General features: G+C 47.3%; 1 protein-coding gene across 1 annotated transcript in view; it reads left to right on the plus strand.

The window, feature by feature from the left end:
- The window catches only part of IPPK (inositol-pentakisphosphate 2-kinase), a 144,721-nt gene that overhangs the window by 108,147 nt on the left and 21,940 nt on the right, over nt 1-14,634 (plus strand). The window contains exon 5 of the mRNA XM_063940715.1: nt 1,022-1,140. Within this exon, the coding sequence (XP_063796785.1) occupies nt 1,022-1,140 (119 nt within the window). The remainder of the gene's footprint in view (nt 1-1,021; nt 1,141-14,634) is intronic.

Raw genomic sequence — 14,634 nt, forward strand, 5'->3', positions numbered from 1 at the left:
ATTTATTCTTGTCACTCATAGATGAGGAAATTTGACTAGTGATGTAAAAGATGAGCAATTCCATGTTCCAATTAGAAGACTCCAGTGATGTATGGTTCGTGTGGCAACGGCAACCGGCAATGGAGTCCTGGTCCACAGCAAGGGAACTGCTAGGTGAAGAGTCCTGGATGTTGAGAATGGCCAATGCTAGCACTGGTCAGTAGTATCCACTTTGAGTCTTGGAACCTGATGCGTTTCGCTGCTCCAGGCAGATTTACCAATGACCTTTGATAAATTGGAACACGGAACTGCTCTCTTGCTGTGGACCAGGACTCCACTGCCAGTTGCCGTTGCCACACGAACCATACATTATTGGAGTCTTCTAATTGGAACACGGAACTGGTAATTACATCCAAGTTGATGAACCCTTGTTATATATTGTTATCTCTGGACACCCTCAGTGACTGTCCATGTGCTAGCTAACCTGCACTTATACCGATGGCGATACTACAATTCTGGTCTTAAACAACAAATATATACCCCTCTTTTTTTAGTTGCACATTCCCAAAGGGTCTGACTACCCCTTATTGGCTACAGCTGCTAGGCGAGACCACTCATCACAGTGCCTGATTATATATTTGACATATACTTTGCATGTAAAAGATAAGGTTGCTTTCATAGGCATATATTTTATACAAGGATTCCCACCACTCTGGTATTATTCGATGCATAGATTGTGGCTAAGCTTGTTGTTATGTTAGCTATCTAGAGGATTTGTTTAAATTAGGTTAGATCTAATAATCATACTGGCCAGTCCTCCAATTATTGCGCACAGGAGATCCTTTCTGCTGCAGGGGCGTGTGATTTCCAAGCAGCACATGGGTTGTACTTGTTGTCTCTGTTCCATGAGCTTCCTATGGGAGTTGCAGTATTAGTGGGCAGTGTATTTTTATCATATGTCCATTCCACTCAATGCTAAAATCACGTGTTGGTGATTTCCATGCATCCTCCTTATCCTATGTATTCTCTCCTTGTGTTCCAGAATCTCGGTGTGAGAAAGAGATGGACGTCAGTGGCTATGCCATGTGCCTGCCTGACCTCACACGCTTGCAGACCTTCCCATTCATAGAGCACAGGCCAATCTTCTGCATAGAGATTAAGGTGAGCAACATAGGAACTTTGTATTTTTTCAGTCTGCAGTGTTAGAATATTATTCAGAACCCTGCGGAGGGCTTTACAGATTAAAGGGAATTTATTTTTGGTAAATCCTAATCTTATTTACTTTATTAACCTCTGTCTCAAATGTGGTGTTAATTAAATGTGCATTCTAAGAGATACTGTATGCAAAATGTTACTGGCGTGGAAGCTCAGTGCTTTATATGACATATAAACACATATCTGCACAAACAAAATATCTGCCTCTGGCTTACTCAGAACTGACTCAGGCTGCTGCACCATTATTGTTTACTACTCATTGTGGCTCCGGATGTTAGGTACCCTAATGATAACTTGCTATCCCTAGTTTGAATGTTTTTGGACCCTTTTGCCTAATTGTTTAAGTAATGGTCCAAAAACCTTCAAACTAGGGATAGCAAGTTGTTATCAGGGTACCTAACATCCGGAGCCTCAATGAGGAGCAAACGATAATGGTGCAGTCCGTTCTGGATTTAGTTTTTGTGTTTTAATATATACTACTATATAGGGGTATATTCAATTCGTGCCAAGTTCAGACAGTCGGAAAATCTGCACTGATTCGACCATCTGATATTCAGTAGTGGACGTTTTTGACAGTTTTTTGCTCCCTTTTCAACTTTTTTTTGTAGTCGAATCAGCATGGGTAAAACGGACCAAAAAAACTGTAAAACGCCGCCAAATTCGCCCTGGAGGATTTTTCGACAACTCGAAAAATCGGAGCGGGCTTTGAATAGGTTGAATGTGAATTCGACCTACAAACAGGCGGAAAGTGCTGTTTTTCCCCCCCGACTAGTCGAAAAAAGGCACTAATGGAATACCTCCCATATTAGATGTGTTTTGATATTAAATGAAGGCTTCTAATTATTGCATTTTTTCAACACCAGTTCCATTCACCTTTATTTGTAATACAGCATACTGTGCAAGCGTCTGTCGTAGGAGCAGCTCAGATTGGTAGTCTGCTGTTTGTATGTAGGTCATTTCTAGCTGCATCTCATAGCCTTATTCTTTGCTAGCCAACAGAGTGTTAAAGCGATGGTTCTTTCTCTGCTCTTACCATTTTCACTCTGACATTAAATTGAGGGTTTAACTGTTGTATCTACCTAATATCGGTTCCGTTTTCAATTGAAAGTCAGTCTGTTAGCGTCTTTGACCTCCTAGCTAACGGCTTTATAAGAGTCTTTTGCAGCTGCACTTTTTAGCCCTATCTTCAACTAAAAACTCAAACAAATAGATACCCTCTATCTTTATAATGTGTTATATTTATTATATAATTATCAGCGCTGCTGCCACTTCCTTAGTAACGGTGAGGGATACAGTAGGCAGGAGAGCAGAATACAAAGTGTGACTCCCCCACTCATTAGAGGAAGCCAAGAAAGAAAGTGTGTGGAGCCAATTAACATACCAGTATATTTTTGAATTATGGGTGGAAACCGGAGTACCCGGAGGAAACCCAGGCAATGTACAGGGAGAACTGGTTACTCCTCCTGTCCACATCGCCTTGGATTGTAGTAGTTCATACACAATATTAAAGCTTACTATTGTTATTAGTCTGATATTAGTGTCTTAGTCTTGCGGGACAATTCCTGCATTACTATCTGGAGGAGGATGACCGATAATAATAATAATAATAATAATTTAACACTGATGGGGTGATTCAATTGTTTTATCAGTCGCTATGATTAATGGGCACCCGACGGAACAATTCAATTGTTCCGGGCATCCGTTATTATCTCCCGTCTCGCCTAAATAGACCAGGTTTAGCAGCGTATAGCGAAAAGTGCTGGTTGGGCATCCAAACAGGACACTTGGCACATTTATGCCCGCCACATCAGAAGGTGGTGAGAACAAATGTGCCCCCACCCCCATGATGATGCTAATAACATTGTCCATATTGCAAACTCACATTTCCTGTGTTTGCAGTTAATTAAATAACATCTCTCTGTTTATCAACACACATCATGTAGCATACTGCGTGCCTCCTACCCAGACAGTAGAGAAATGGATCTCCACACCGTGCTCTGCTCAAGTGTCACACTGTCTGGACACAGTACAGTGAAGGGGGTGGTGTCATGTGTCTTTCCACAGATTTTTCTACTTATAAACTATGACTACGCTACTTATTGCAGTGTTGTGTTTATATGCCCTTTTCTCTGACGTCCTAAGTGGATGCTGGGGACTCCGTAAGGACCATGGGGAATAGCGGCTCCGCAGGAGACAGGGCACAAAAGTAAAAGCTTTATGATCAGGTGGTGTGCACTGGCTCCTCCCCCTATGACCCTCCTCCAAGCCTCAGTTAGGTTTTTGTGCCCGGCCGAGAAGGGTGCAATCTAGGTGGCTCTCCTAAAGAGCTGCTTAGAGTAAAAGTTTTGTTAGGTTTTTTATTTTCAGTGAGTCCTGCTGGCAACAGGCTCACTGCAACGCGGGACTTAGGGGAGAAGAAGTGAACTCACCTGCGTGCAGGATGGATTGGCTTCTTAGGCTACTGGACACTAGCTCCAGAGGGACGATCACAGGTACAGCCTGGATGGGTCACCGGAGCCGCGCCGCCGACCCCCTTGCAGATGCTGAAGAGAGAAGAGGTCCAGAAATCGGCGGCTGAAGACTTCCCAGTCTTCTTAAGGTAGCGCACGGCAGCTGTGCGCCATTGCTCTCAGCACACTTCACACCAACGGTCACTGAGGGTGCAGGGCGCTGGGGGTGGCGCCCTGGGCAGCAATGAAAGTACCTATGCTGGCTAAAAATACATCACATATAGCGCCTGAGGCTATATGGATGTATTTAACCCCTGCCAGGTTGTCAGAAAAACCGGGAGAAGAGCCCGCCGGAAATTGGGCGGGGCCTATTCTCCTCAGCACACAGCGCCATTTTCCTACACAGCTCCGCTGCTAGGAAGGCTCCCAGGCTCTCCCCTGCACTGCACTACAGAAACAGGGTTAAAACAGAGAGGGGGGGGGCATTTTGTGTGGCGATATTATAATATATTAAGATGCTATAAGGGAAAACACTTATTATAAGGTTGTCCCTGTATAATTATAGCGTTTTGGTGTGTGCTGGCAAACTCTCCCTCTGTCTCCCCAAAGGGCTAGTGGGGTCCTGTCCTCTATCAGAGCATTCCCTGTGTGTGTGCTGTGTGTCGGTACGTGTGTGTCGACATGTATGAGGACGATGTTGGTGTGGAGGCGGAGAAATTGCCTGTAATGGTGATGTCACCCCCTAGGGAGTCGACACCGGAATGGATGGCTTATTTATGGAATTACGTGATAATGTCAACACGCTGCAAGGTCGGTTGAAGACATGAGACGGCCGGCAAACCAATTAGTACCTGTCCAGGCGTCTCAAACACCGTCAGGGGCTTTAAAACGGCCATTACCTCAGTCGGTAGACACGGACACTGACTCCAGTGTCGACGGTGAAAAAACAGACGTATTTTCCAGTAGGGCCACACGTTACATGATAAGGGCAATGAAGGAGGTGTTACATATTTTTGATACTACAAGTACCACAAAAAAGGGTATTATGTGGGGTGTGAAAAAACTACCTGTAGTTTTTCCTGAATCAGATGAATTAAAAATTGCTAATATCTAAGAAATTATTGGCGTTATACCCTTTCCCGCCAGAAGTTAGGGCGCGTTGGGAAACACCCCCTAGGGTGGATAAGGCATTCACACGCTTATCAAAACAAGTGGCGTTACCGTCTCCAGATACGGCCGCCCTCAAGGAACCAGCTGATAGGAGGCTGGAAAATATCCTAAAAAGTATATACACACATACTGGTGTTATACTGCGACCAGCGATCGCCTCAGCCTGGATGTGCAGTGCTGGGGTGGCTTGGTCGGTTTCCCTGACTGAAAATATTGATACCCTTGACAGGGACAGTATTTTATTGACTATAGAGCATTTAAAGGATGCATTTCTATATATGCGAGATGCACAGAGGGATATTTGCACTCTGGCATCAAGAGTAAGTGCGATGTCCATTTCTGCCAGAAGATGTTTATGGACACGACAGTGGTCAGGTGATGCGGATTCCAAACGGCACATGGAAGTATTGCCGTATAAAGGGGAGGAGTTATTTGGGGTAGGTCTATCGGACCTGGTGGCCACGGCAACAGCTGGAAAATCCACCTTTTTACCCCAAGTCACCTCTCAGCAGAAAAAGACACCGTCTTTTCAGCCTCAGTCCTTTCGTCCCCATAAGGGCAAGCGGGCAAAAGGCCAGTCATATCTGCCCAGGGGTAGAGGAAAGGAAAAAAGACTGCAGCAGGCAGCCCCTTCCCAGGAACAGAAGCCCTCCACCGCTTCTGCCAAGTCCTCAGCATGACGCTGGGGCCTTACAAGCGGACTCAGGTGCGGTGGGGGGTCGTCTCGAGTTTCAGCGCGCAGTGGGCTCACTCGCAAGTGGACCCCTGGATCCTACAGGTAGTATCTCAGGGGTACAGATTGGAATTCGAGACGTCACCTCCTCGCAGGTTCCTGAAGTCTGCTTTACCAACGTCTCCCTCCGACAGGGAGGCAGTATTGGAAGCAATTCACCAGCAGGTGATAATCAAAGTACCCCTCCTACAACAAGGAAAGGGGTATTATTCCACACTATTTGTGGTACCGAAGCCAGACGGCTCGGTGAGACCTATTCTAAATCTGAAATCTTTGAACACTTACATACAAAGGTTCAAATCAAGATGGAGTCACTCAGAGCAGTGATCGCGAACCTGGAAGAGGGGACTATATGGTGTCCTTGGACATCAAGGATGCTTACCTCCATGTCTCAATTTGCCCTTCTCACCAAGGGTACCTCAGGTTCGTGGTACTGAACTGTCACTATCAGTTCAGACGCTGCCGTTTGGATTGTCCACGGCATCCCGGGTCTTTACCAAGGTAAGGGCCGAAATGATGATTCTTCTTCGAAGAAAAGACGTCTTAATTATCCCTTACTTGGGCGATCTCCTGATAAGGGCAAAGTCCAGGGAACAGTTGGAGGTCGGAGTAGCAGTACTGCTACAACAGCACGGGTGGATTCTAAATATTCCAAAATCGCAGCTGATCCCGACGACACGTCTGCTGTTCCTAGGGATGATTCTGGACACAGTCCAGAAAAAGGTGTTTCTCCCGGAGGAGAAAGCCAGGGAGTTATCCGAGCTAGTCAGGAACCTCCTGAAACCAGGAAAAGTGTCAGTGCATCATTGCACAAGGGTCCTGGGAAAAATGGTGGCTTCTTACGAAGCGATTCCATTGGGCAGATTTCACGCAAGAACTTTTCAGTGGGATCTGCTGGAAAAATGGTCCGGATCGCATCTTCAGATGCATCAGCGGATAACCCTGTCTCCAAGACAAGGGTGTCTCTTCTGTGGTGGCTGCAGAGTGCTCATCTACTAGAGGGCCGCAGATTCGGCATTCAGGACTGGGTCCTGGTGACCACGGATGCCAGCCTGAGAGGCTGGGGAGCAGTCACACAGGGAAAAAAATTTTTTTTCCAGGGAGTGTGGTCAAGTCTGGAGACTTCTCTCCACATAAATATACTGGAGCTAAGGGCAATTTACAATGCTCTAAGCTTAGCAAGACCTCTGCTTCAAGGTCAGCCGGTATTGATCCAGTCGGACAACATCACGGCAGTCGCCCACGTAAACAGACAGGGCGGCACAAGAAGCAGGAGGGCAATGGCAGAAACTGCAAGGATTCTTCGCTGGGCGGAAAATCATGTGATAGCAGTGTTCATTCCGGGAGTGGACAACTGGGAAGCAGACTTCCTCAGCAGGCACGACCTCCACCCGGGAGAGTGGGGACTTCATCTGGAAGTCTTCCACATGATTGTGAACCGTTGGGAAAGACCAAAGGTGGACATGATGGCGTCCCGCCTGAACAAAAAACTGGACAGGTATTGCGCCAGGTCAAGAGACCCTCAGGCAATAGCTGTGGACGTTCTGGTAACACCGTGGGTGTACCAGTCGGTGTATGTGTTCCCTCCTCTGCTTCTCATACCCAAGGTACTGAGAATTATAAGACGTAGAGGAGTAAGAACTATACTCGTGGCTCCGGATTGGCCAAGAAGGACTTGGTACCCGGAACTTCAAGAGATGCTCACAGAGGACCCATGGCCTCTGCCGCTAAGAAGGGACTTGCTTCAGCAAGTACCATGTCTGTTCCAAGACTTACCGCGGCTGCGTTTGACGGCATGGCGGTTGAACGCCGGATCCTAAGGGAAAAAGGCATTCCGGAAGAGGTCATCCCTACCCTGGTCAAAGCCAGGAAGGAGGTGACCGCACAACATTATCACCACAGGTGGCGAAAATATGTTGCGTGGTGTGAGGCCAGGAAGGCCCCCACGAAGAAATTTCAACTCGGTCGATTCCTGCATTTCCTGCAAACAGGAGTGTCTATGGGCCTAAAATTGGGGTCCATTAAGGTTCAAATTTCGGCCCTGTCGTTTTTCTTCCAGAAAGAATTGGCTTCAGTTCCTGAAGTCCAGACGTTTGTCAAGGGAGTACTGCATATACAACCCCCTTTTGTGCCTCCAGTGGCACCGTGGGATCTCAACGTAGTTCTGGGATTCCTCAAATCACATTGGTTTGAACCGCTCAAATCTGTGGATTTGAAATATCTCACATGGAAAGTGACCATGCGGTTGGCCCTGGCCTCGGCCAGGCGAGTGTCAGAATTGGCGGCTTTGTCTCACAAAAGCCCATATCTCTTTTTCCATTCGGACAGGGCAGAACTGCGGACTCGTCCCCAGTTTTTCCCTAAGGTGGTGTCAGCGTTTCACCTGAACCAGCCTATTGTGGTACCTGCGGCTAATAGGGACTTGGAGGACTCCAAGTTGCTAGATGTTGTCAGGGCCCTGAAAATATATGTTTCCAGGACGGCTGGAGTCAGGAAAACTGACTCGCTGTTTATCCTGTATGCACCCAACAAACTGGGTGCTCCTGCTTCTAAGCAGACGATTGCTAGTTGGATTTGTAGTACAATTCAGCTTGCACATTCTGTGGCAGGCCTGCCACAGCCAAAATCTGTAAATGCCCATTCCACAAGGAAGGTGGGCTCATCTTGGGCGACTGCCCAAGGGCTCTCGGCTTTACAACTTTGCCGAGCTGCTACTTGGTCAGGGGCAAACACGTTTGCAAAATTCTACAAATTTGATACCCTGGCTGAGGAGGACCTTGAGTTCTCTCATTCGGTGCTGCAGAGTCATCCGCACTCTCCCGCCCGTTTGGGAGCTTTGGTATAATCCCCATGGTCCTGACGGAGTCCCCAGCATCCACTTAGGACGTTAGAGAAAATAAGAATTTACTTACCGATAATTCTATTTCTCGTAGTCCGTAGTGGATGCTGGGCGCCCATCCCAAGTGCGGATTGTCTGCAATACTTGTACATAGTTATTGTTACAAAAATCGGGTTATTATTGTTGTGAGCCATCTTTTCAGAGGCTCCGCTGTTATCATGCTGTTAACTGGGTTCAGATCACAGGTTGTACAGTGTGATTGGTGTGGCTGGTATGAGTCTTACCCGGGATTCAAGATCCTTCCTTATTGTGTACGCTCGTCCGGGCACAGTATCCTAACTGAGGCTTGGAGGAGGGTCATAGGGGGAGGAGCCAGTGCACACCACCTGATCCTAAAGCTTTTACTTTTGTGCCCTGTCTCCTGCGGAGCCGCTATTCCCCATGGTCCTTACGGAGTCCCCAGCATCCACTACGGACTACGAGAAATAGAATTATCGGTAAGTAAATTCTTATTTTCCGGGCTTGTTCATTCTGGGTATTGTAACACAACGATAGTTATTATTTAAGCATGAATGGGCCTGAAAGTATTCGTGCAGCACACTGTCCTATACTTAGAGGAGGGTTCCTATTGCACACTACACAGCCTTGAATATGACATAAAGCAGGATGAGCACTATACAGAGACTGTGTACAGGCTGTTGTTTTTTACACATACATACATACACACACACACACACACACACACACACACACACACACACACACACACACACACTCACAGTGAGCTCTAGGGAGCTTTTATTTTTTTAAATAATTTAAATGTCACACCTGCCCGATGCATGATGTAACGATTGGCAAGGTATATGCACAAACTAATCCGCTGCCTGATATGTCTGGCAGCAGTCATTTGAACATGCCTGCCCACTTTGTTACGTCAGATTCAGTGGCTGCTTCTGCCAGCCTACTGCCCTGTTGGCCATACACAGACAGATGTGCCAATATACAGTATCTGCATGATATTGGCATCGGCTGGGCTGCAGAGCTAACACGATAGGTGAGTGAATGACTTTGTTCAGACATATCGGGTGTACACTTGCGATATACCGTTCGCTTATATAACAATGCCTTGTGTAGCTCTAAAACTGTAACTTTGACTGCCACAACATAAATACCGTATAGGCCGCCTTCACATCTGTTTTTTTTTTTAATGCATTTCATACGGGTTATTAAAAAAACATGTAATGCGCCTCAAACTATTCTCTTGGTGTAGTTCAGACTGTTTCACTAACATGTACTAGCTTTATTTAGAATGTGACGTGTGTATGGGATATTAATGTACTGGGTAAATAAAGATAATACTTGAGGAAAACAAAAGTGCAAAATAAATAAAAAGAATAAAATAAATATACAGTAATGTCATGCCTATTGTTTGATGATGGCCTAAAAAAGTGGAATAAACTCAGATGTAAAATCTTTGTTCCTGAGTCCTAATGAATCTTGATAACTAGCTGAAGCACCTGGCGTTGCCCGGGTTTACATTTTCCAGTTATTAAGTTATCAATGAGTTGGATGTAACCGTCAACATATTAAAAATAATTAGTAGCTTAGCAGCTCTTCCAACACACCCATGAGGTGGCTGGCCAATGTCGTTTTTGTGGTGTCGCCAATAGCCCTGATCCGCAGATTTCTTTTTTGTTCAGTTTTATAATCACTTTTCCATTGCGAGATGGGTGTAAAGTTTTTTCCTTCTGTCATCAATATTGCTATTCCTAGGCTTTTGGGTACACATTATTAGACTTCCCACCTCCATTTGTCAGTTATTACAGTTCATTGAAGTTTTCATCCAAATCCATCCAGTTGAAGGCCCAATACAGGTTCCCTAGGTCACATTTCTGTCCAGCGCAATATGCCATGAGGTCCAACCGGACCCTAACCCCCTTAAAACCTGGCCAGAATTCAGCTGGACCACCTTGTGTTGGTTTCATCCCAATCGGTGCAGGTGTGTGCAAATGCATAACCATACAGACAAACGGACCAATGAATTTTATATTGAAAGTGGTGGATTTTTTTTAGTTTAAACCCTGCCGTTATTTTAAGTTGGATAATGAAGGGTATACCAAGTTAGGTCCAGATCCATCAAGCCATGTAGGAGCTGATGAATAACAAATATACATACATATTTTCTCTAACGTCCTAGTGGATGCTGGGGACTCCGTCAGGACCATGGGGATTAGCGGCTCCGCAGGAGACAGGGCACAAAAATAAAGCTTTAGGATCAGGTGGTGTGCACTGGCTCCTCCCCCTATGACCCTCCTCCAAGCCTCAGTTAGGTTTTTGTGCCCGTCCGAGCAGGGTGCAATCTAGGTGGCTCTCCTAAAGAGCTGCTTAGAAAAAGTTTTTTAGGTTTTTTATTTTCAGTGAGTCCTGCTGGCAACAGGCTCACTGCATCGAGGGACTTAGGGGAGAGAAGTGAACTCACCTGCGTGCAGGATGGATTGGCTTCTTAGGCTACTGGACACCATTAGCTCCAGAGGGAGTCGGAACACAGGTCTCACCCTGGGGTTCGTCCCGGAGCCGCGCCGCCGACCCCCCTTGCAGATGCCGAAGTTGGAAGAGGTCCAGAAGCAGGCGGCAGAAGACTTTTCAGTCTTCCTGAGGTAGCGCACAGCACTGCAGCTGTGCGCCATTGTTGTCGGCACACTTCACACAGCGGTCACGGAGGGTGCAGGGCGTTGGGGGGGCGCCCTGGGCAGCAATGTATAATACCTTTTTTATGGCTAAAAATACATCACATATAGCCCTTGAGGCTATATGGATGTATTTAACCCCTGCCAGATCTCACAGTCTCCGGAGAAGAGCCCGCCGAAATAGGGGGCGGGGCTTATTCTCCTCAGCACACAGCGCCATTTTCCTGCTCAGCTCCGCTGTGAGGAAGGCTCCCAGGACTCTCCCCTGCACTGCACTACAGAAACAGGGTAAAACAGAGAGGGGGGGCACTTTTTTGGCGATATTACTATATTTAAGCTGCTATAAGGATACAACACTTATATAGGGTTGTTCCCATATATATTATAGCGCTTGGGTGTGTGCTGGCAAACTCTCCCTCTGTCTCCCCAAAGGGCTAGTGGGGTCCTGTCTTCAATAGAGCATTTCCTGTGTGTCTGCTGTGTGTCGGTACGTGTGTCGACATGTATGAGGACGATGTTGGTGTGGAGGCAGAGCAATTGCCGGTAATGGTGATGTCACCCCCTAGGGAGTCGACACCGGAATGGATGGCTTTGTTTATGGAATTACGTGATAATGTCAGCACATTACAAAAATCAGTTGACGACATGAGACGGCCGTCAAACCAGTTGGTACCTGCCCAGGCGTCTCAGACACCGTCAGGGGCTGTAAAACGCCCTTTACCTCAGTCGGTCGACACAGACCCAGACACGGACACTGAATCTAGTGTCGACGGTGAAGAAACAAACGTATTTTCCAGTAGGGCCACACGTTATATGATCACGGCAATGAAGGAGGCTTTGCATATCTCTGATACTACAAGTACCACAAAAAGGGGTATTATGTGGGGGGTGAAAAAACTACCTGTAGTTTTTCCTGAATCAGAGGAATTGAATGATGTATGTGATGAAGCGTGGGTTAAACCAGATAGAAAAGGGCTAATTTCAAAAAAGTTATTGGCATTATACCCTTTCCCGCCAGAGGTTAGGGCGCGCTGGGAAACACCCCCTAAGGTGGATAAGGCGCTCACACGCTTATCAAAACAAGTGGCGTTACCGTCTCCTGATACGGCCGCCCTCAAGGATCCAGCTGATAGGAGGCTGGAAACTACTCTAAAAAGTATATACACACATACTGGTGTTATACTGCGACCAGCCATCGCCTCAGCCTGGATGTGCAGTGCTGGAGTGGTCTGGTCGGTTTCCCTGACTGAAAATATTGATACCCTGGATAGGGACAGTATTTTACAGACTTTAGAGCAATTAAAGGATGCTTTTCTTTATATGCGAGATGCTCAGAGGGATATTTGCACTCTGGCATCGAGAGTAAGTGCGATGTCCATATCTGCCAGAAGAAGTTTATGGACACGACAGTGGTCAGGTGATGCGGATTCCAAACGGCATATGGAAGTATTGCCGTATAAAGGGGAGGAATTATTTGGCGTCGGTCTATCGGATTTGGTGGCCACGGCAACTGCCGGGAAATCCACCTTTTTACCTCAGACCCCCTCCCAACAGAAAAAGACACCGTCTTTTCAGCCGCAGTCCTTTCGGTCCTATAAGAACAAGCGGGCAAAAGGACAGTCATATCTGCCCCGAGGCAGAGGAAAGGGTAAGAGAGGGCAGCAAGCAGCTCCTTCCCAGGAACAGAAGCCCTCCGCGGGTTCTGCAAAGCCCTCAGCATGACGCTGGGGCTTTACAAGCGGACTCAGGAACGGTGGGGGGTCGACTCAAGAATTTCAGCGCGCAGTGGGCTTGCTCACAGGTGGACCCCTGGATCCTGCAGGTAGTATCTCAGGGTTACAGGTTGGAATTCGAGAAGTCTCCCCCTCGCCGGTTCCTAAAGTCGGCTTTGCCAACGTCTCCCTCAGACAGGGCGACGGTATTGGAAGCCATTCACAAGCTGTTTTCTCAGCAGGTGATAGTCAAGGTACCCCTCCTACAACAGGGAAAGGGGTATTACTCCACGCTATTTGTGGTACCGAAGCCGGACGGCTCGGTAAGACCTATTCTAAATCTGAAATCTTTGAACCTGTACATACAAAAATTCAAGTTCAAGATGGAATCACTCAGAGCAGTGATAGCGAATCTGGAAGAAGGGGACTTTATGGTGTCCCTGGACATAAAAGATGCTTACCTGCATGTCCCAATTTGCCCTTCACATCAAGGGTACCTCAGGTTCGTGGTGCAAAACTGTCATTATCAGTTTCAGACGCTGCCGTTTGGGTTGTCCACGGCACCTCGGGTCTTTACCAAGGTAATGGCCGAAATGATGATTCTTCTGCGAAGAAGAGGCGTATTAATTATCCCTTACTTGGACGATCTCCTGATAAGGGCAAGGTCCAGAGAACAGCTGGAGGACGGAGTAGCACTAACCCAAGTAGTGCTGCAACAACACGGGTGGATTCTGAATTTTCCAAAATCTCAGTTGACCCCGACAACACGTCTGCTGTTCCTGGGAATGATTCTGGACACGGTTCAGAAAAAGGTGTTTCTTCCGGAGGAGAAAGCCAAGGAGTTATCCGAACCTAGTCAGGAACCTCCTAAAACCAGGAAAAGTGTCTGTGCATCAATGCACAAGAGTCCTGGGAAAGATGGTGGCTTCTTACGAAGCAATCCCATTCGGCAGATTCCACGCACGAACTTTTCAGTGGGATCTGCTGGACAAATGGTCCGGGTCGCATCTGCAGATGCATCAGCGGATAACCTTATCGCCACGGACAAGGGTGTCTCTTCTGTGGTGGTTGCAGAGTGCTCATCTGTTAGAAGGCCGCAGATTCAGCATACAGGACTGGGTCCTGGTGACCACGGATGCCAGTCTGAGAGGCTGTGGAGCGGTCACACAGGGAAGAAACTTCCAGGGAGTATGGTCAAGCCTGGAGATGTCTCTTCACATAAATATACTGGAGCTAAGAGCGATTTACAATGCTCTAAGCCTGGCAAAACCCCTGCTTCAGGGTCAGCCGGTGTTGATCCAGTCGGACAACATCACGGCAGTCGCCCACGTAAACAGACAGGGTGGCACAAGAAGCAGGAGAGCAATGGCAGAAGCTGCAAGGATTCTTCGCTGGGCGGAAGATCATGTGACAGCACTGTCAGCAGTGTTCATTCCGGGAGTGGACAACTGGGAAGCAGACTTCCTCAGCAGACACGATCTACACCCGGGAGAGTGGGGACTTCATCCAGAAGTCTTCCACATGATTGTGAACCGTTGGGAAAAACCAAAGGTGGATATGATGGCGTCTCGCCTCAACAAAAAACTGGACAGGTATTGCGCCAGGTCAAGAGACCCTCAGGCAATAGCTGTGGACGCTCTGGTAACACCGTGGGTGTTCCAGTCAGTGTATGTGTTTCCTCCTCTGCCTCTCATACCCAAAGTACTGAGAATTATACGGCAAAGGGGAGTAAGAACGATACTCGTGGCTCCGGATTGGCCAAGAAGAACTTGGTACCCGGAACTTCAGGAGATGCTCACGGAAAATCCATGGCCTCTACCTCTAAGACGGGACCTGATTCAGCAGGGAC

Source organism: Pseudophryne corroboree, chromosome 9 (genome assembly GCF_028390025.1).
Source record: "Pseudophryne corroboree isolate aPseCor3 chromosome 9, aPseCor3.hap2, whole genome shotgun sequence".
Classification (NCBI taxonomy): domain Eukaryota; kingdom Metazoa; phylum Chordata; class Amphibia; order Anura; family Myobatrachidae; genus Pseudophryne; species Pseudophryne corroboree.